This window comes from Onychostoma macrolepis, chromosome 17 (genome assembly GCF_012432095.1).
Source record: "Onychostoma macrolepis isolate SWU-2019 chromosome 17, ASM1243209v1, whole genome shotgun sequence".
Taxonomy (NCBI): domain Eukaryota; kingdom Metazoa; phylum Chordata; class Actinopteri; order Cypriniformes; family Cyprinidae; genus Onychostoma; species Onychostoma macrolepis.
The window spans coordinates 16,602,185-16,623,263 of record NC_081171.1 but is presented as its reverse complement, the minus strand read 5'-3'; the positions used below and the strand labels follow the sequence as shown (position 1 = coordinate 16,623,263).

Below are 21,079 nucleotides of genomic sequence, written 5' to 3'. Positions count from 1 at the left end.
TAGCTTTGCACACTAAAGTTACTTTCTTTTCTTGTGCACATCTATACTAGTTGGTCTCGAAAAAAACGGTAGGGTGACTCCAACAGCAGGAAAAATTATGATACATGTTGGAGCTGAGGTCTAGCAAATAGTGAAAAAGAGAGAAGCTCTCAAAAATGCTAAATTGTAGTGAAATAAATGTAAAGTATTTTTTTTCCAGCCAGCTTTATGTCTGTAGTATATGTAAATGAACAATGTGTGCTCTCCAAATGATGCAAAAATTTTGACAGCTCCGGGTTTGTTAAAACTACAGTTTGAACTCCCGCAATTTTTGTATTCCTGCCTACGGACAGTGGGAACAACAGAGGGATGATGCCAAAATCAAAAATGCATTATGAGTGCTGAAGTTTTTAGCTAAATGGAATGCCAAAACCCCCTTTTTCTCTGTTTTCTAAAGGTTTTACTAAAAGGCCACCTTGCCAGTGGCAAGTTTCTCCTTTAATATTTTAATAAGGCGAGCTCCCAAGTATAATACAAAGAGTTTTTTTGTTGTTGTTGTTTTTGTGAGCTTTTAATTATTTTCATTTTCTCTTATTTGCTATTATATCCATTTTCCCGCTTTATTTTGTGCTTTTACTGTCATTTTTCATTTTTCTTTGTGCACATTCTGTCCTATGAAGTATGTAGTTTGAACTGCTTTTTATACAGCGGTGGCCAAAATGATAAGAACACCTGACAGATCTGCAAATATTGACGTTTTTTGCTTCCAAAACATGATTTCATTTCATAATGTTCATGAAACATGCAGATGGTTGCTCTGAGCACAACAAATATCAGATGAAGCGAGTCCGTACTGTTTTTATCCACTTTTAACTTTAATATTTGGTATGTTTTCAGCAATTACAGCAGAACATCTCTCTGGTATAGTGTCAATATATTTCCTAAGAACCTCAACACTAATGTTATCCCATGCCTTCTGCAACTCAAGCCAAAGGCTTTCCTTTGAATGTACAATAGATCTGTCCAGTTTGTTTTCCTACACACCCCAAATTTGCTCGATGGAGTTGAGATCTGGACTTTGAGGGGGCCTGTCCATCATTTTCAATGTTCCAGCAGATTCCTTCCGTTGCAGGTAGTTCCAGCAATAGTTTGTTTTATGGGTATGTGGCCTATTCAACAAAAGCAACATAAACCTCTTAAATATGCCAAGTGTTCTAACAATTTTGGCCACCACTATGAGTTAAAATAATAATAATATAGCATTTTTTTTTTTTTTTTTTATTTTAGAAATTTTAATATAGATTTAAATATAAATCTACAAGTATTATTATATATACACATATATAAATACCTGATTTCATGTGTTGTTTAATTTTGACTATCTAGGTGTGGGCTGTAAACTCAGCAGGTCGTGCTGGTAGCCCCTGGGCTCAAGGTCACACAGGTCCAGCTCCTCCAGAGGGGTTGAGCCCACCTAAATTCCTGCACATCCACGCCACCTCAGCTGTGGTGGATATCAGCCCACCCACCGAGCCAAACGGCATTGTCAGCCTCTACAGAGTCTTCACACAAAACGAAGACTCATATCAGCTGGTACATCAAGTACAATTCTTACCTATACATATATATATAACAATTATATTTAAGCGATTAAGAATTTAGATTATTAGAATTTATAGTACAAAACTTGAACAAGCTCTTTCTTTTCTGTGCCTGCAGCTGTCTGAGGGGATGTCCCACCAGCAGACTCTCCACGGTCTTCGGCCCTTCACTGTGTATTCTGTAGGTGTGGAGGCCTGCACCTGTTTCCTGTGCTGCAGCCGAGGTCCCTTAAGTGAGCTCCGCACCCAGGCCTCTGCCCCGGCCCAGCAGCCCCCGCCACGTCTAGTTGCCCTCACCTCTCGCTCAGCTCTGGTGGAGTGGGACATGCCTCTTCAGCCCAATGGCATCATTGAAAGGTGCAGATCTCACAGAAAAAATATGTATTTTGCATAATATAAAAAATAGATAACTTAGTATAATCATGATCATGCTAAAATTCTTTATTAATATTTAAGGGTGAAGTGTGTGGTTTATACAGTGTTAAAATATTTTCTCAAGTATTCAAAGTTTCAAAATATTGCCCTGTTCATTTGAGCAGTTTAGCCTACCAACACAACAACCAATGGCATGAGTTTGGGCAGGACTCCAGGACTCTTTGTCTAAGCAATGGCAGACTGAGGAAGTGTTTGAAAACATTTTATTGCTCTTGCAAATCCATTCGGTGCCATTAGCAGCATGGAAATTACCCATTTCACCATTAAGATATAAAAATGTAATTGCTGTGTCATCACAAAATATGAATGTAATATCTAAGTATTGATATTTGCTTGAATTTTGTTCACCTCTATTAAAACTTTGTATGTACAATACTGTTCAAAAGTTTGAGGTAGGATCAGGATTTTTTTTTTAATGATTTTGTAAGTAATCTGTTATATGCTCACCAATGCTGCATTTATTTAATCAAAGTAAATTCAAACTATAATATTATTAATTTTATTACAATTTAAAATAACAGTTTACTATTTGCATATATTTTCAAATGTAATTTATTCCCAAAAATTACAGAAAAGCTGAATTTTTAGCAGCCATTACTACTCAGTCTCACGTGTTCCATAAAAATTCATTCTACATTCAAAATGCGTTGTTGATTTGGTCTCATGAAACATTTTTATTATCAAGGTTGAAAACAGTTGTGCTGTTTATAATTTTTGTGGAATCCTTTTTTGTAACATTATAAAAGTCTTTTTAAAAGAAATCATACTGACCCCAAATGTTGAATGGTAGTGTATTAAGGTAGTACTGTATCATAAATATTTGTCCCCTTCACTTTCATCTGTGTAGCTGTGAGCTCCACGTGCGATCATCCTGTCCTCAGCCGCTGCAGCCTGTCCCTGTGAGCTGTGTCATCAGCCCTGTGGAAATCACGTTCTTTGGACTGGGGCAGAGCTTCAACATCACTGGTCTACTGCCCTATGCCAACTATGAGCTGTGTGTAGTGTCGTACAATAACATGGGCAGCACTGTGTCTGACTGGGTCTCTATCACCACACTCAAAGAACGTAAGGACTCTTGTATGGCTCTGATTGCTAACAAATTATAAATGCCATACAAGTCATTCCTATTACCATCTAAAATTCTTAAAAATGGTTATGTTCACCTAAATTAAACCCCACTCTTGCTGTGTCTTTGTAGCTCCTCAGTATAAGGAGCCATTTGCGGTGCACAGTAACCTCACCGCAGTGTTTGTGGACTGGAGCGGCTCTTTCTCTCTGAACGGGCCTCTGAGAGAATACAGCCTAAGCGAAAACAACCTGCGCATCTACAGTGGCTTCCACAGCTCACTGCACATCCCACGCACCTCTGATAAAAGTATGCCCATGGGGTTATACTATAACCTCAGGCTGAACCTGATTTTTTTCTGTCTTATTGTGAAGTTCAGTGGTTCTTTTTCATTGTGCCCTTTTCTCATCATCTCTTTTGTCGCTTTTCTCTTCAGCCTTTGTATTTCAAGTTACCTGCACCACTGACAGCGGCAGTGCCAGCTCTCCTGTCATTAAATACAGCACAGCAACTGGTATAGGTACGTTTACTGTGGCCTGGCTGGTGATTAGGCAATATCTCCATTCTCTCAGGGCAGAGTCGATATCAGTGTTGCAAACTCGTAATCTTCATCGAAGAAATAAATAAACACTAAAAACTTTTTTTTAGGTATTCCAATATAACAAATGGTTTAAGTCAAACTAGATGAATACAACTAAAAATGTGCATGTAGCAACACTTTTCTCGTTGCAGACATTTTAAATGCTTTCAAAGCTCCAGATCTTCATGTGGTGAAACACTCCTGGCATTAAGCCACCAAAATGAAAATATGAGGAATATACTGTTTGTACTGTTTGTGTTTGTTGCAGATAAGCTATGTAAAAATAGATCATTCCTTTGCAGTATGGAAAATTTCTAATTAAATATGTTACCCTGGACCACAAAAAAACAGTCATAAGAGCCAATGATCATCTGAAAGCTGAATAAATAAGCATTCTATTAATGTATGGTTTGTTATGATCGGACAATATTTGACTGAGATACAACTATTTGAAAATCTGGAATCTGAGGGTGCAAAAAAATCAAAATATTGAGAAAATCACCTTTAAAGTTATCCAAATGAAGTTCTTAGCAATGCATATTGCTGATCAAAAATATAGTTTTTATATATTTATGTTAGGACAAAATATCTTCATGGAACATGATCTTCACTTAATATCCTAAATCGATCATTTTGACCCATACAATGTATTGTTGGCTGTTGATACAAATATACCCGTGCTACTTAAGACTGGTTTTGTGGTCCAGGGTCACATATATAAATTCTTATTTATCTCTTATGGTACACATATATAATATGTTATGAATGGCATAATGTAAAAGGTTGTGAGATAATACAAAAATACATACAGTCATTACTTGATTCCATATCTCAATTTACTTCTAATAATAAAACAGTCAGTATGAATAAAAGATCATTTACTTCTTATTCTGTATTGTTGAGATTAAAACCTAGTTGTCTTAGCTGTAGAGTAGTTGGTGAACTCTTTTCATTTAAGACTAAATAGTTAAATATTTGTATTGCGTTTTTTTCTTATCTGAGCATCTCATCTGTTCCCCACAGATGCCGTGGAGACGAGTTCTGGAGGTAAAACAGGTTTGTATGGGGCTGAATACAAGTTCTATACAGAGTTGTGGTTCATCATTCTCATGGCGTTCCTGGGGCTGCTGCTGCTGGCTCTGTTAATGGGTCTGGTGCTGAGAAGAGCCCTAAGCAAGCCCCCCTTCATCAGGGAGAGACCTCCAATAGTGCCCCTTCAGAGGAGAAGTACCAAGTATCCGCCTAATGACACCTATCTGGTGAGAGAAAGTTGTTTTCTAATTAGAAATTCAGCAGGTCTGTAAAGCTTGCTCTAACGTTCTACCATTTTTTAATCAGTTTGCAAAGGTGCATGTTAGACTGCAGAGGTGAAATCCAAAAGATGCCTTTTTTCCGTTTTCAATTATGCTTGCACTAATGTTTACACTCAAAGCTGCAACATGCACTTCCTTCAGATGTCCAGAAGAGGGAGTGATAACACTTCTTTTTCGACTGCAATTGCATGGCAATGTCATAGTCATAAAGGCAATGACTCTGTTCAGATTAGCATTTTAGTCTTACTATTTATACACTACCGTTCAAAAGTTTAGGGTCAGCAAGATATATTTTATTTTTTTTCAAGAAATGTATATATCCCGAATAAAAGTATTGAATTGATCAAAAGTGACAGTAAAACATTTATAGTGTTACAAAAGATTCTTTCTATTCATCATAGAATCCTGAAAAAAGCATTACAATTTCCAGAAAAAATTCAAAATTAATAGTAAGAAATGTTTCTTGTGCACCAAATCAGCATATTAGAATGATTTCTGAAGACTGGATTAATGGCTACTGACAGTTCAGCTTTGCCATCACAGAAATATATTCCATTTTTGAATGTATTAAAATAGAAAATTGTAATAATATTTGACTGTTTTTCATGTAAAGTTTGATCAAGTAAATTTAGCCTTGGCTGCTGTCTGGTTGCTAAGAGCCAGATAAACACTCGCAACATTTAAAGGAATAGTTGACCCAAAATCCCTCGGCCATCCAAGATGTAGATGAGATTTATTTTTTCCATCAGAAAATTTCATTGCATTTCATCACTTGCTCACCAACGGATCCTCAGCAGTGAATGGGTGCCGTCAGGATGAGAGTTGATAAAAACAATCACAACAATCCACAAATAATCCACAAGACTTCAGTCCCTCAATAAATTGTGAACTGAAGTAATGCTAAATTTCTCCAAATCTGTTCTGATCTGTCCTTTCTCTTTAAATCTGCTGTGTGTCTTTTAACTCTCTTCTGGCTGCTCCAGAGACCTTCCTCTGAACTCTGCTCTAACCATGCTTCTACTGCTCTGCTTCAGCCTGATGCACCGATGGTAAGCCCGCTCCTCTCTCTCTCCTCTTCCCAGTTTGACAATATACCGGACTCCTCCTGCAGTATAACACTAAAGCGTTTTGCCATGCGCACTGAGGTACAGGCTCTCTGGGATGTATTCAGAATAGATTATCACCATAGCCTGCTGCATTGGCATGTTTTGCCTTTTTCCTCATTAGTGGTACTTGCTAAGGCAACTGTCACTATTACTGTTTCTTATACTAATTGCAAATGTGTAAGTATTCGTGCTACAGACATGAATGTCTTTTGTTCCATTTGTCTATTTGCACGTTCCAGCACCACTTACTAGGGATTGCATTCACTTTCCATCATGCTTTGGGTTTTGTTTTGCTGTTGAGTGGCAGTGCATGCAGAATATGGTTGCAATATGTATTAATGCATTCAGTGGCTTGTTTTTGATGTTTGCTCATCAGTTGGATTTGACTGTGTCTGCTGCATGTGAGTGTGCAGTTATGTGTGTGTTTGTCCTTTATATTGATGCAATGTGTGTTGTGATCAGGGTTTGACTGACACTAAGATCAGAGGCACCAGCACCTGCACCAGCAACCACAGCTATCAGGCCAGCATGTCTGTACTGCGTGTTCCCAGCCAGAGCCAGCTCAGCCGTGCCTATTCCCAGAATTCCTTGCATAGGAGTGTTAGTCAGCTGATCGACACGCAGGATAAGAAGTCTCTGGGTGGTGGAGCATGGGACGCTGACCTGCACGGCACTGACAGCGGCATGGTAAGATGATGACGATGTGGAATCAGCATATATTAGAATGATTTCTGAAGGATCATGTGACACTGAATCCTGGAGTAATGATGCTGAAAATTCAGCTTTGCTTTAACAGGTTACATTACATTTTACATTACACTATTTACTGTTTTTACTGCATTCTTGATCAAATAAATGCAGTCTTGCTCTTGGTGAGCATAAGAGACATTTTTCAAAAAAAATTTAGTGTTTTGAATGGTCATAGAAATTGGTCGTAGACAATGGTCATTTACAGTTCAGTGGGCATTAAACAAAAATTTTACTCTAGAATGACCAATCATGTAAAAAGTCCAAATGTTGCAAATAACTTATGTACATTTACATGTACCTTCATATTAATGTAAACATTCCTGATGTGTTCCAGCAGTCTATTCAGTTTGCCTGGTGAAGGAATTATGAAAGCTGATGATGATATTTATTTATTGTTTTGCAGTATGTGGGGGATGAGGAGTTTGGGGAGACGATTAAAAGCTACAGCTCAGTGAAGAAGGAGCAAACCATGTTTACAGATACTCACTTGTAAAGCGATCACACACAAACACACCTACAACTGTGGAAAACATTCTTGGTAATGTAGTTTTTCTCCAGCGTATTATGTAGCTGAGTGAATATCACATTTACAACAATAAAGTAAGACCAGCGACAGTTACAAATGAATGCAGTGTATGTATAAAATATCAATTAAATGGTTTGGAGATCACCTTCATTTGGTTTATTTAAACACGACAAAACTGTAATGGAATGTAACGAGAAATTAGCTGTATTTCATAATGCTGTTTTTTTTTTTTTTTTTTTTTATTAGTCGGAGATGCAATGGTCATTTATATGTTGCAGCTAAGTGTTGACTACCTCTGACATCACCTTATTGCTTCCGTTTTAATCCTAAAATGACTTATTTACATTACAATCTGCTCATATTGGTTTTATTTTGTTTAAAAGAAAATTGTGGTTGAATATCATATTTTTAAGGTATTGTCTCTACTTGCCTATATATATATATATATATATATATATATATATATATATATATATATATATATATAATATATACTCACAAGCCTTGACTTGACCCAGAAGTGCAGCAGGTATATATATATATATATATATATATATATATATATATATATATACAGTATATATAAAAGACAGGATAAACAGAATATACTTCTTTTGAATTTTGTTTTCTGATTTCATACTTGTACTTTATTATCAGACATCTTTTGCTGTAATATGTGCTTAGCACTGATGCAGAGAGGTATCAGTCTGTTCTGAAAATAGCACTGTATTATTATAGCTTTAAATGGAGTCTTATGACTGGCTGCGTAGCTATGAAATATTACCGCAATCATAAAGTATTAATGAACTGAGTCTCCAAATTATTCATGCCAACATAGAGAGGAAGTTTATCTCTTCTGTCCCTACAGACACATGAATGAGGAAGATAGTCAATCCGGTAGATGTGTCCTGTATTAATGGAAATGTTAGCTAATGTGGTGTTGTGCCTATTAGACTGAGAAATAGTGTGAACACATTTGTGATGATGCCAATGGATCAAGTGTCTTAAATGTTATACTCCAAAAATCGTCATCATTGTTACATGTGAATGTGTTTTTATTATCAGAGGTTGTTTTAAACCTGTAAAGTGTGAATATATTTAATTATACATGCGTTCTTATTATTTCACATAGATATTAGCAAAAATGAAACAGCACTATCCTAAAAAAAAAACACATTTTTACATGAACTTTTTTAGGAGTGTAAGTATTATTTATTGTTGCAATAATTTATTTCAATTTTTTTATAAAACAGAGCTCACTCTAAGATTAATCTGATTTTTGTGGTTATGGTGACTCGTACGCTCATATATGGATAATCGTTGTTATAGAGATCTGTGAAATGTAAAAGAAAGTTGTTTGTAATGTTGATGTTACCATGCTTATTAAAAAAATATCAAAGATTCTGAGACGCTGCTTTGTTTGGTTACTTTATTGTGCCACCTGAAATGTACAGAAGCTGAGTACCGATCTGTAGTGCATGTACCATTTTCTTTTTTACATATTTCATGTAGCATAAACTTTCCTCTTGTAGTCATGTCATGATCTGTGCAGCAGGTAAGCCAGTCTTGTTAGATAAAACACAAATAAAAACTCTTGTCTGGAGATAAAATTATACAGTAACCAGACTGAAAACACAAATCAGGTTATGACTGTCTTTCTGAAAGCAAGCATAAAGAATCATATGCTTGTCAAATAAATATTCCCCAACTCAGAGAGCAAATAAATGACATAAAGTACAATGTTCAATTACATTTATTTTACCTTGCTCTCAACAGATATGTATAGTAGATGTATTATGTATTTAGAAGCATTTTATAGATTTATGAGCAACATAATTTTGAGAAATGAAACCGATTTTCCAGGGGCTAATTATTTGTATTATGTTATGTTCCTAGCTTCATGCTGTTGTCAAAAGCACCTTCTGCTATTCATTTTCAAGTTTTAGGCTATGTAGCCTACTGTCAGCACTATCACTGATTGCATAGCATTAATGAGATCTCATCATTTCCTTTATATAAAGTGAAAGTACTTTGTTAAAGGCTTTCATTTAGTTACAATTACAATAATAATCTCACTTAGCAACATATAAGTACATTAATAGCCTATATTGGATATGTATCATTGATAGCTAGATATATACTGTACATTTTCTCTGGCAGGATATAACCTGTACACAAAGTGGATTGCTGGAAAGAAAGTGACCATGCTCATCAGTTGACGATGCAAAATTAGCTTCATGTCAAATATAAATAATTCTTTACAATATATTCTTAACAGAAGTGAAAATGCAAATGATAAAATGATACTTTATGACGACATTATTCACATGGCAATTTAGACATTAGAAATTTGTATTGTAGCATTTTAAAAGCATTTCAAAGCTAATCTGTTAGTACAAATTCTATTTTTAATTGTATATCACCTTTAAATCTGGCCACTGTCTGTAAAACACACCTCATACCTTCTTTTCTTTTTTTCTTTTCTCTCATCGCTCATCTTGATAAGTCTCTTATCCTGCCAGTAAAATCACTTAAATCAGTTGCATAATGTGATAATCCAACTAACTCTCACATCAGAAAGAGAGAAAAAAAGCTAAGTCTGTTTTGATTTCTCACAGCAGTATCTATCCAAATTAGCAAAAGGCACTGAATAAATCCCAAAAATGGATAGAGCAAGTAAAAATCCCCTGCAGATGCATGCTGAAAGTTCAGAGAGCACAAATCCTCTGAAAGGATTAATGAAAAAAGAAACGGCTTCTGATTCCTGCAGCCTTCACGGCAGCAGTGGAGTCTATTGACCTGCCCTTCAAACCTGATCATTAGCTGAAGTTCAGTCCTTTCATTATAAAGGGATGAATGTAAAGACAGACAATAAAGTGCATCACAGTGTTTAGAAGGTACCGTTAGTAGCCAGTAGCATCAGCATGCTAATCCATTTTTTAAAACTTAATTTACAAGAGAATAGCAAACCAATAATCCACCCAAAATCTGAAGTCTTTCAATCCCTGTATGATTTTTCTTTCTTTCATGGAACACAAAAGTAGCAGAGTGTCCAAACTGATCTTTTCAATACAATGAAAGCAAATGCAAATGCAAGAAAAGATCATTAATAGTAACACGTGTAATTCTATTACTCAGAGCTCTGAATCTAAAGTTTTAAATGCACTTTCATTGTATGGAAGAGAGCAGCAAAGGCATTCTGATAAACCTTTCCCTTGCTGATCCACAAAAGAAAGTCCTATGGGTTTTAAATGACATGAGGGTGAGTAAATGTGAAAAAAAAAAATGTTTACATGCAGGTGAACAAAGCTAAAGTCTGACTGAATAATAATTAATCTACTCGCTCTTTATTAATTTTCTCCAAGGAATCAAAAGTAAATGTATCTGATTTTTAAGCCTGGAAAAAGCAGCAAAGAGAGGATTAGGTACATTTGTATTGTGCATTTTCCCTTTAAATCTGTCCACAGTGAGTGAGTTTTTTTTAGCTGCCAGCTGCCGTCCTGCCAAACCTTCACGTCCACGTTCTGAAACACTTCACTTTTGAAATCATCCATTCATCTACTTTCTTTTTCCTGTCATTGATTATTGTATTTGGTACGTCCTCTGCGTATGACAAATCTGTGTAAACCATCACTCACATGCTGCATCAGGAGCCTTGCGATGGCGTGGAGATGTGGACACTTTAGTTGGCGAGGGCGAGGCGGTGCTTGACGAGTCGCTGCCCCCTCCATCAGCTCCTGCCGGTGGGGGGCTCAGCTGTGGAACCGGAGGGGCCTTTTTCCTGCTTAGAAAATTAGCCTCAAATGCCCCCCTCCTCCTGCCTCCATCCGGTCTAGAGTCTGCAGCCCCTTCCTCCATCAAATGGGCCCTTCGCCGCTGGTCTCCAGGGCTGTCTGGGGGTTTGCGTGTGGCTGCAGACTGAGGTTCGAATGATCTGGACCCCCAGAAATCCATGGTAGAGTTCCTTTTGTCGGGGTCCTCAGTGTTGTTCTCTCCCGCTGACTGATGCATCTCGTCCTCCATGGATCCACACTGTCCGTGGTTCTCCAGCAGGGCCTTGGTCAGGTTTAAGCTGTGGAAGTCTCTGTAGCTGTGGAAGCTCTCTGTGCGTCGAGCACGGGCCAGCAAGGGGCTTTCTCGGTATGGCCGCAAGGCTCCATAGGTGGCCGTCTCAGGGATGGGCTCCTGAGCCTGCAGCTGAAGGCTGTAAAAATTACAAAATCAAATTTTGTGTTGCTATATGATTACAAATAGTTTACCCAAAGAATTACAATTTTGACATTGCTTGTTTACAATATTACTTATAAATTGATATTTTTGCAGCTTTTTTCCATACAACAACTTTTCATAGTGACCAAGGCCAAAAAAACATAAAAGTAGCTCATGTGTCGTGTGCTGTACAATCTTAGTCATTTGAAAGCTTTTAAGGAACGGACTGAAATATAGGATGTTATTCATTGATAATTTTTTGTGATTGCCATAATCATTTGTCATTTTTTAAATATGTGCCTTCAAAGATGTGAAAAACATTCAAACTTTTTGTTCTCTTCTCATAAAGAAGACTTGGAATATAGCATCAGTCATATTGTTTAATGGCTCTTTTGGTCACTATGGAGTACATTTTCATTTTTGGCTAAAAAATTGAAATTCTGTCATCAATTACTCACCCTCATGTTGTTCCAAACCCATCTTCAGAACACAAATTCAAGAGCTCTCTGATTCTGCATAGACAGCAACGCAACTGACACGCATTCAAGGCCCAGAAAGGTAGTAATGACATCGTTAAAATATGTGACATATGACATCAGTGATTCAACCGTACATTTTTAAAGCTACAAGTATACATTTTGTGCACAAAAAAATTACTTTATTCAACAATTTCTTCTCTTCCGTGTCAGATTTCGACGCATGTTCATGACAGTACCACAACGCATGCGTGTACATTCCTTTGCTTGTAAACAAGGCGCAGAACGCTGGCTCCTGCATCACGCATACGTCACGGTACTGCCCATGAATGCACGTCAAAGTCTGACACGGAAGAGAAGAAATTGATGAATAAAGTCGTTATTTTTGTTTTCTTTGTATTCTCATAGCTTCATAAAATTACAGTTCATGTCACATGTACTGTTTTAACAATGTCCTCACTACCTTTCTGTGCCTTGAACATGGTAGTTCCCTTGCTGTCTATGGAGGGTCAGAAAGCTCTCGGATTTCATCAAAAAATATCTTCATTTGTGTTCCGAAGATGAACGAATGGGTTTGGAACGACATAAGGTTGAGTAATCAATGACAGAATTTTCATTTTTAGGTGAACTATCCCTTTAAGGTCTGTTCATATCAATATAAAACGTGTAATTTTTTATACCAAAGCTATTCATTGTTGCTAAATTTTATCATTGTTTGATTTTCAATACCAGCAAATTCAGGATCTAATCAATTAGAAGTTCATCTAGCGTCCAAATCACTGCACTACAATATTTCAGACTTGGCATGAGAAAGAGTTTTTCCATTGAGTTTTATTTAAAAATACAGACTTGTGAATAAGGCTTTGGACTGCAGTACCTGGAGCAGGACTCTCGCAGCCGGCTGTGCTGCAGCACGGAGGTGGCGGGGCTGATGTTGGGCGTGGCACAGCGAGATGTGCTCAAATCACATTGGTCAAGCAGCTTCAGCAGCTCCTCCTCAGTTGGACCTCCCACCTCTGCAGACAGGTAACATCATTTCACAACTTTATCAAACAGACGATTTATTTTCCTTATTTTGTCCACAGTAATAATCAGACCTGGTTCCCGCTTGGCTTTGTCGTCACTCTTGTTGACCGTGTCCATGGCGGTGCTGAGGTCCCACATCTGAATGCTCCCGTTTGCATGGCCAGTGAAGAGGTAACGGCGGGGTCTGGAGCCCATGCGACTCGAGCCTTCACACTCTCGCACTGTAAAACACGTGATGGTGGTGCCATCTACAGCCTGCACCTCACAGATCCTGAAATACAGGTATAAAAAAATAAATAAATGTAAAATATCTTCTTTAATGTTCCACAAAATAAAGTCATACAGGTTTGGAATGACATGAGGGTGAGTAAATCACCAAGGTATTTTTAATAGTACTCTAAATACCCATGAATAGCAACACTAAGTCATGAGATATTTATTTAGCATATTATTCAGTTTAAGAATTAAACGTGTCTCAAATGTACCTTTTTCCCGTAGAGGAGAGGCGAACAAAGAGTTTGTTGGTAATAGGAATGACTTTCTGAATGAACACCTGTTGGTCATCTCTTTCCCCAAATGGGCCTGAATGGAAACAGCAGGTGAAGTGATATTTTACTGGTTTGCTTACAACAGCAGTTCAGCTCACAGGATAAAGGAAGACAATAACAGCTTTTCAATTCTAATCGTACAAGCAAGTCTCTCACCGATGTCATTGCCGGAGGAATAGCTGCTGTGGCTCTCTGTCTCCTCCAGTGAGATGATCTTAAAGGAGGCCAGCGGAGTAGATCCTGGCTGAGTGGAGATCATGCCTCTGAAGCGCGTCACCGTCCATGTGCGTACGTGATTATTGTCAGCACACACTTCAACAAAAATAGGTCGAACTTACAGACCACCACCATTTTGCGTTATATCGTCCTATATCTGAGTAGTTTTTACCTGAAACTAAGTGCTTTTCAGAGAGCATAATCTTAGTGACAGGGCTGCGGTGGACAGTGAAGGTCTGGAAGAGCTGTGGACCAGATCCAACGGTCTCTGGATGCTGCACGATGACACGCACGGCCCCTGAGCTGGTTCCATAAGCTATCTCAATCCAGTTCCCACTCACACCTGCAAACACAGTGAGATCAGTGACTGACCAGACTAACCACTTCATTCATCTTGGTAAGTCTAGTTAACCATCATTGGACGTACTGGTTTTAGGAGTCAGGTAGACACTGAGGGCCGTGATGGCATCGTTCGATGGGTCGTGGTACAGCTCTGTCACCAATAAGTCATTGTCCTTCATTCGCAGCGGAAACTTCTGCATGTCTGAGAGTGAAGAGAATATGGTTAGGTCTTTTCTTTATCATCTTCTAATTTAACATATTACGTGTACATATTAGAGGTATTTCAAATGTTACAGTGGTGACATTTCAAAAGTAAAATGGGTTTAATACTTTTTAAATGTACATTTAAATATAAAAACTCAAAAATTAAGTTCATACACACTACTGTTCAAAATATTTTGTTTTTGAATAAAAGTAAAAAGAGTAATATCGTTAGTAATAATAATTAAATTTCTATTTTAATATATTTTAAAACATAATGTATTCCTGTGATGGCAAAACTGAATTTTCAGCACCCTTTACTTCAGTCTTCAGTGTCACATGATCCATCAGAAATCATTCTAATATGCTGATTTGGTGCTCAAGAATCATTTATTGTTAATATCATTTATTATTACTATTACATGACATTATTATTACATTACATTTACATTTATTAACATTTATTATTATTAACTGTTGAAAACAGTTGTGCTGCTTAATATTTTTATGGAAAACAGTGATACATTGTTTTCAGGATTCTTTGATTAATAGAAAGTTAAAAAAACAGCTTTCATTTGAAATATAAATATTTGAAACACTCTAAATGTCTTTACTGTCAGTTTAGATAATTTTAATGCATCCTTACTAAGTAAAAGTATTCATTTATTAAACAAAACTTTTACTGACCCCAAACTTTTAAATGGTAGTATACAGTATCTCACAGAAGTGAGTACACCCCTCACATTTTTGTAAATATTTTATTATATCTTTTCATGTGACAACACTGAAGAAATGACACTTTGCTACAATGTAAAGTAGTGAGTGTACAGCTTGTATAACAGTGTAAATTTGCTGTCCCCTCAAAATAACTCAACACACAGCCATTAATGTCTAAACCGCTGGCCACAAAAGTGAGTACACCCCTAAGTGAAAATGTCCAAATTGGGCCCAAAGTGTCAATATTTGGTGTGGCCACCATTATTTTTCAGCACTGCCTTAACCCTCTTGGGTATGGAGTTCACCAGAGCGTCACAGGTTGCCACTGGAGCCCTCTTCCACTCCTCCATGACGACATCACGGATCTGGTGGACGTTAGAGACCTCGCACTCCTCCACCTTCCTTTTGAGGATGCCCCACAGATGCTCAATAGGGTTTAGGTCTGGAGACATACTTGGCCAGTCCTTTAGCAAGGCAGTGGTCATCTTGGAAGTGTGTTTGGGGTTGTTATCATGTTGGATCCGAAGGGAGGGGATCATGCTCTGCTTCAGTATGTCACAGTACATGTTGGCATTCATGGTTTCCTCAATGAACTGTAGCTCCCCAGTGCCGGCAGACCATGACACTCCCACCACCATGCTTCACTGTAGGCAAGACACACTTGTCTTTGTACTCCTCACCTGGTTGCCACCACACACGCTTGACACCATCTGAAGCAAATAAGTTTATCTTGGTCTCATCAGACCACAGGACATGGTTCCAGTAATCCATGTCCTTAGTCTGCTTGTCTTTAGCAAACTGTTTGCGGGCTTTCTTGTGCATCATCTTTAGAAGAGGCTTCCTTCTGGGACGACAGCCATGCAGACCAATTTGATGCAGTGTGCGGCGTATGGTCTGAGCACTGACAGGCTAACCCCCCCACCCCTTCAACCTCTGCAGCAATGCTGGCAGCACTCATACATCTATTTCCCAAACACAACCTCTGGATATGACGCTGAGCATGTGCACTCAACTTCTTTGGTCGACCATGGCGAGGCCTGTTCTGAGTGGAACCTGTCCTGATAAACCGCTGTATGGTCTTGGCCACCGTGCTGCAGCTCAGTTTCAGGGTCTTGGCAATCTTCTTATAGCCTATGCCATCTTTATGTAGAGCAACAGTTCTTTTTTTCAGATCCTCAGAGAATTCTTTGCCATGAGGTGCCATGTTGAACTTCCAGTGACCAGTATGAGAGAATGAGAGCGATAACACCTGCTCCCCATTCACACCTGAGACCTTGTAACACCAACCCAATTTGGACATTTTCACTTAGGGGTGTACTCACTTTTGTGGCCAGCGGTTTAGACATTAATGGCTGTGTGTTGAGTTATTTTGAGGGGACAGCAAATTTACACTGTTATACAAGCTGTACACTCACTACTTTACATTGTAGCAAAGTGTAATTTCTTCAGTGTTGTCACATGAAAAGATATAATAAAATATTTACAAAAATGTGAGGGGTGTACTCACTTCTGTGAGATACTGCATATATTAATTAAAATTATATCTAATAAGCCTATCTTTCCTTACATTAAAATCTCACAAAACATTAGGATTTAAACTTCAAACGCATGTGGATCCCAGCACTGCATTAGGATGATGAATTGCATATTACTTTTTAACCTATTTCCTATGTAAAAATTACACTGACGTCTTTATGCAATTGTAATTACATTTTCAACACTGATTCTGCTACTGCCAGTTGCACATCTCATTAACCACTCAGGTCATATAAAAATGAATTCAATGCAGTCCAGGAGAAGATAAGCAGCTTACCAATATAGTAAATTGAGCCGTTGTTACAGCCCAGCAAGAGGAAGGAGCCAGCAGTGTCACAGCTCGTGATGGGTACCACATCCTGCACCTGTACAAGTGATGCATTGCAAATGAAATAATAAAATATGAACCCTGATACTATGTTTGAATGTAGTATAAAATTTAAATTGCTTTACCTGCCAGTGCTGGGTGACAGCGTTCCACACTCCTACCTTCCCCGTGTGACTGGTGGCGACCAGCTGACTCCCAATGAAGAACAGAGAGTCAACTGGTACTCCAAGACTAAACACACCTTCACAAAGACAGAGAAACATTATCTTTAAATCAAGTCATATGAGTGACTGCGCATTTCATTTTCGTTCTGTTTTTCTACCTATTTCATTTCCGCTCCCTCCATCCTGGATACTCCACAATATAATGCTGCTCTCTGATGATGCTGCCACCATCTTATCTTTATCTCCATGTGGGCCGCCTACAACTTTTGCATTGAGGGCCACCCGCTCGATGGCCCAGTCCAGGTAAGGGCTGGAAAACACCTGCTGCCAGCCGGATGATTCCTTTATCCTAAAGAACAATACAAGTCTGGTGAGTTTAACCCTTATTATTTTAAATTTCAAAGTCATGTGGTCTGTAGCTTTACCTGTAGCATATGACAAAATGTGCATAAGCAGCTACAATCCAGTTATGATGGCCAGCAACAATCAGCACCTTCCTAGGGTCCACTGGTGATCCTATTGTAATATTAAAAAAAATTCCAAAACAATACCTCAGTACGTTGATACACAAGTAGGCTGAAATGTTGACGGTAGCCATTGACTTCTGTAGTACGGGAAAAAAAGTACTATGGAAGTCAATGGTTGCGGTCAACTGTTTGATTACCCATGTTCTTTAAAATATCTTTTTTTGCGTGTTCATACGGGTTTGGAACAACTTGAGGATGAGTAAAGAGATTTTCAATGACAGAATTTTCATTTTTGTCTGAACTATCCCTTTAAAAATTTTAACTAACAGACACTTACTGTCTGTGTGGTTAAAAAACACAATTCATCAAAAAAAGAAATTAGCATAAAAACATTCAGTTCAGTGGACCCTGTTATATTTGTAGTAGACTTTTAATGAATATATTATTAACAACAAGTAATAATGTTTCAAATTTTATGCAAAAACAAAAACAAAACAAAAAATATAGTAATAATATGATAATACAATAACAAGGTCATTTTGTGTTTTTTTGTTGTTGTTTTTTTTGCATTTTATTTTATTTTATTTTTGCCTGTTATTAGTGGCTATTATCACTTTTCTTTTTGTACCATTACAACAAATCCTATGCAAACACATATTTAATTTTTTTTTCCCCGTTCTGTCCATTTTTAAACAATTATTATCCAAATTCTCTGTGATGTTGGCTCAGTACATTTTGCCCTGTGATATATAAATGCACCAAAATGCAATAAAATGGTTAAAAGGAAGGCCTGTCCATTAACTTGTTTTCTCCAGCTCTCTTTCATCATTCTTCTCACATGACTTCGCTTGGCACAGAGGATATAAAAGGCCTTTTAAGATGACCTCACACTGCCTACTGCACTACTGCTTGTAAGGGGAATACTTTGTCTTCATGGCACCCCCACCCCCACCCCTCCGCATGCCCATACCAGAATGGAGTACATGCTGTTCTCCAGTCTGCATTGAGACAGCTACAGCCAGCCCAGTTCTAATGTTCTCCGTACTCTATACTGCTGCATCTAATACAGCTTTCAAAATCCACAATACATTTATGAAAGTATTACATAATATGGTTTATTAACACCATATTATGACACCTATAACACTGATAACACAAATATGTGAAATCATATTCACAGTCAGTGGCGATTTTTTAAAATCTTCTTAAAGTATGTTTATATACATACATACATATAAATATATATTTTTTCGCACAGCATCTTTAAACATCTCAGTTTTAGTGTAACCACAGTGGTCACTGCACGGTTTTTACTCACCCAGTCTTTGAGGTCCATCTGCCCCAGATGGTCCAGGGAGAGAAGACTGAGGGCAAGAACGAGGGTAACCCCCCTCTGCACCACTGGGGCCTGAACGCTCCTCTGGACCTGCAACAGCTGCACCCTGCCCTCCTGCACTGCTCCGCGCTGGGAGAGCTGAAGGACAAAAATACCAGCCTCATCCTGATGTGTTATATTTGGCACAGAGGATGAAACTGTGACTGTTTTTTCTCTATCTTCCACAGATCTACTCTCACCGTACCTGGTGGAGGGAGGTAGCCATGAAACAACACACTTCCACATGACGATCGTTCCAGTTCTTCACAAAGCAGTAAGCGTCGGACTAACCATATCAGTGACAAATAGAAATGCAAGGTAAGAATTATACATGCATAAATTAGGTGCTGCACCTTATTCAGTCACATTTCTTTTTCTATTACATACCTAAGGGTGTAATACCATAGAACTCGGCTTCATGTCGCAGGATACTTATGTTAACCCCCCTTTCCAGAGAAAGCATGAATATTACACACATGAAACTATATATTTTTGGTATATGTAACGGATAACAAATAGGCATATGTTATGTCTCACCTCAAGTCCAATTCTTTCGTTCGAAGAAAGTTTAAAATGGGTGCAAATGCTGTTGGGTCTCTGTCAATAAATATCTTGTAGAAAAAAAAGAAAAAAAAATCTCTTTCAGCGCTGGATACATTTCGAATTTGTTTGCTTCTGAAAACGTTAAAATTATTATTTTTAACAAAGAACCCACAAAACATGGTTATTCAGTATTCATTCAGTTTTTTTTTTTTTTTTGGTATGTTTTCAATTATAAACACAATTACAGGTAAAACTACTTTTCAGGACTTCTACTCACAGCTCCAGTTTCATCCCGTAGTGTTGATATTCTTCCACTAAGTAAACTGGGCACAAAACACAGAGAAGAATGGATAGAAGTTTAGCAAATATGCATACAAAGAGGATCATTCTGGAAGATCTATAAAGCGTTTATATTATGAAAAGTCACATTATTCCTTTAACTTTTCAGACTGATGTATGTAGCATACTGCAACTTTCAGAACTCAGAAACAAAGAGCAGAAAAACAACATGCTATGGTGCTGCTTCAGACAATCTGATCTTACCTTGAGAAGAAAGAGTCAGGAATCCATGTCAGAGTCTGCCTTGATGTGCTAAATCTGAAAATATGTAGATAAGATTTATGATACAATCACTTCTCATTTCTCTTTCACTCAGTGAGCTACAATGATCTAACATCCGGTTTACAGTTATTGTTACAGTAAGAAGCCTTCATGTATTTATATTTTTTTAATGCACAGTTATAGTAACTTAAGTAACCGTGATATTTTGGGGGGCACTGTTACTTCTAGGGTATTTCTTTTGTTTATACATTTCCATTTAATTATGATGGTAGTTTAGGGGGTTTTGGATGTTATGGTGACATCTTGCAGTCAAACATGTGGAGGCTGGGGATGAAATAAGGAACTGAATAGCTCAAAATGATGTGCTTTATAGTTTAAGACATGGTTAGCGGACACACTATGTGCACCGTTACATCTAAGTCCAAATCCGCTACACGTTGAGGTAGCCTTTGATCTCAAATAAAACTGTTTTGACTTCGCGTTCGTGCAAAGAAGTCATGACGTCAGCATACCTCGTTCCTCCGACATTCAGCTGGATGATGTCACCCATTCCAGATGTTGAACTGTTCCCAATTGCAGCCATCCTCTAATTCCGTACAGTTTGATTATCCAGTTTGTGCATCGATCAAGCTGGGGTCCTCAAGATTCTCTTTAATCTTCCTCACGACCCAGCGAACCCATGAATTATGCGCCATGAGAAGGACGTACGAGATGGAACTGTTCGTACACAGTGTTCTCCATATTCAGAGCTTTAATAAACAACTCAAAACATGGCCTTCAACTATCAAATGCCTTTTTCTGTAGCCTATGGGACTTGTGAACGCTGCGTTCAGTGTTGTGGACGCCATAGAGCGATGCTAGAACGTTGTGGACTCATCAGAGCGTCAGCCAATCGAACGGCGTCATTCCTGACACAGGACGCAGACCCCGCCCAGTGTTTTGGGAGTGTGTCTTGAGGAGCTGGACTTCTCACATCTACAATCTTAAAGGTGCACTCAGTATTTTTTATTTATT

General features: G+C 38.0%; 2 protein-coding genes across 2 annotated transcripts in view; one reads left to right on the top strand and one right to left on the bottom strand.

Annotated features, from left to right (window-relative positions):
• Positions 1 to 7,763, top strand: part of ush2a (Usher syndrome 2A (autosomal recessive, mild)) — a 220,568-nt gene extending 212,805 nt beyond the window's left edge. The window contains exons 66-73 of the mRNA XM_058749724.1: positions 1,366 to 1,572; positions 1,699 to 1,937; positions 2,863 to 3,080; positions 3,214 to 3,390; positions 3,518 to 3,601; positions 4,685 to 4,920; positions 6,543 to 6,767; positions 7,234 to 7,763. Of these exons, the coding sequence (XP_058605707.1) occupies positions 1,366 to 1,572; positions 1,699 to 1,937; positions 2,863 to 3,080; positions 3,214 to 3,390; positions 3,518 to 3,601; positions 4,685 to 4,920; positions 6,543 to 6,767; positions 7,234 to 7,323 (1,476 nt within the window). The 3' untranslated portion in view covers positions 7,324 to 7,763. The remainder of the gene's footprint in view (positions 1 to 1,365; positions 1,573 to 1,698; positions 1,938 to 2,862; positions 3,081 to 3,213; positions 3,391 to 3,517; positions 3,602 to 4,684; positions 4,921 to 6,542; positions 6,768 to 7,233) is intronic.
• Positions 7,764 to 7,926: 163 nt separating this feature from the next.
• kctd3 (potassium channel tetramerization domain containing 3) lies at positions 7,927 to 20,967 on the bottom strand. The gene is made up of 18 exons (XM_058750338.1): positions 20,578 to 20,967; positions 20,048 to 20,101; positions 19,782 to 19,827; positions 19,499 to 19,572; positions 19,349 to 19,407; positions 19,167 to 19,247; positions 18,905 to 19,060; positions 17,545 to 17,635; positions 17,278 to 17,468; positions 17,081 to 17,196; positions 16,905 to 16,992; positions 14,259 to 14,375; positions 14,004 to 14,174; positions 13,772 to 13,927; positions 13,553 to 13,649; positions 13,139 to 13,338; positions 12,919 to 13,057; positions 7,927 to 11,560 (listed from the first exon to the last, which is right to left on the bottom strand). The coding sequence occupies exons 1-18, from the start codon at positions 20,646 to 20,648 to the stop codon at positions 10,987 to 10,989; spliced, it is 2,481 nt and encodes an 826-aa protein (XP_058606321.1). The 5' UTR covers positions 20,649 to 20,967; the 3' UTR covers positions 7,927 to 10,986.
• Between the last annotated feature and the right edge of the window lie 112 nt (positions 20,968 to 21,079).

Coding starts and splice junctions, on each gene's coding strand:
- kctd3 (XM_058750338.1), bottom strand. CDS start 20,648: ATGGCTGCAATTGGGAACAGTTCAACATCTGGAATGGGTGACATCATC. Junction 19,573..19,781: donor TACGGGATGAAACTGGAGCT/GTGAGTAGAAGT, acceptor TTTTTCTACAAG/ATATTTATTGACAGAGACCC. Junction 16,993..17,080: donor CTGTCACCCAGCACTGGCAG/GTAAAGCAATTT, acceptor TCACTTGTACAG/GTGCAGGATGTGGTACCCAT.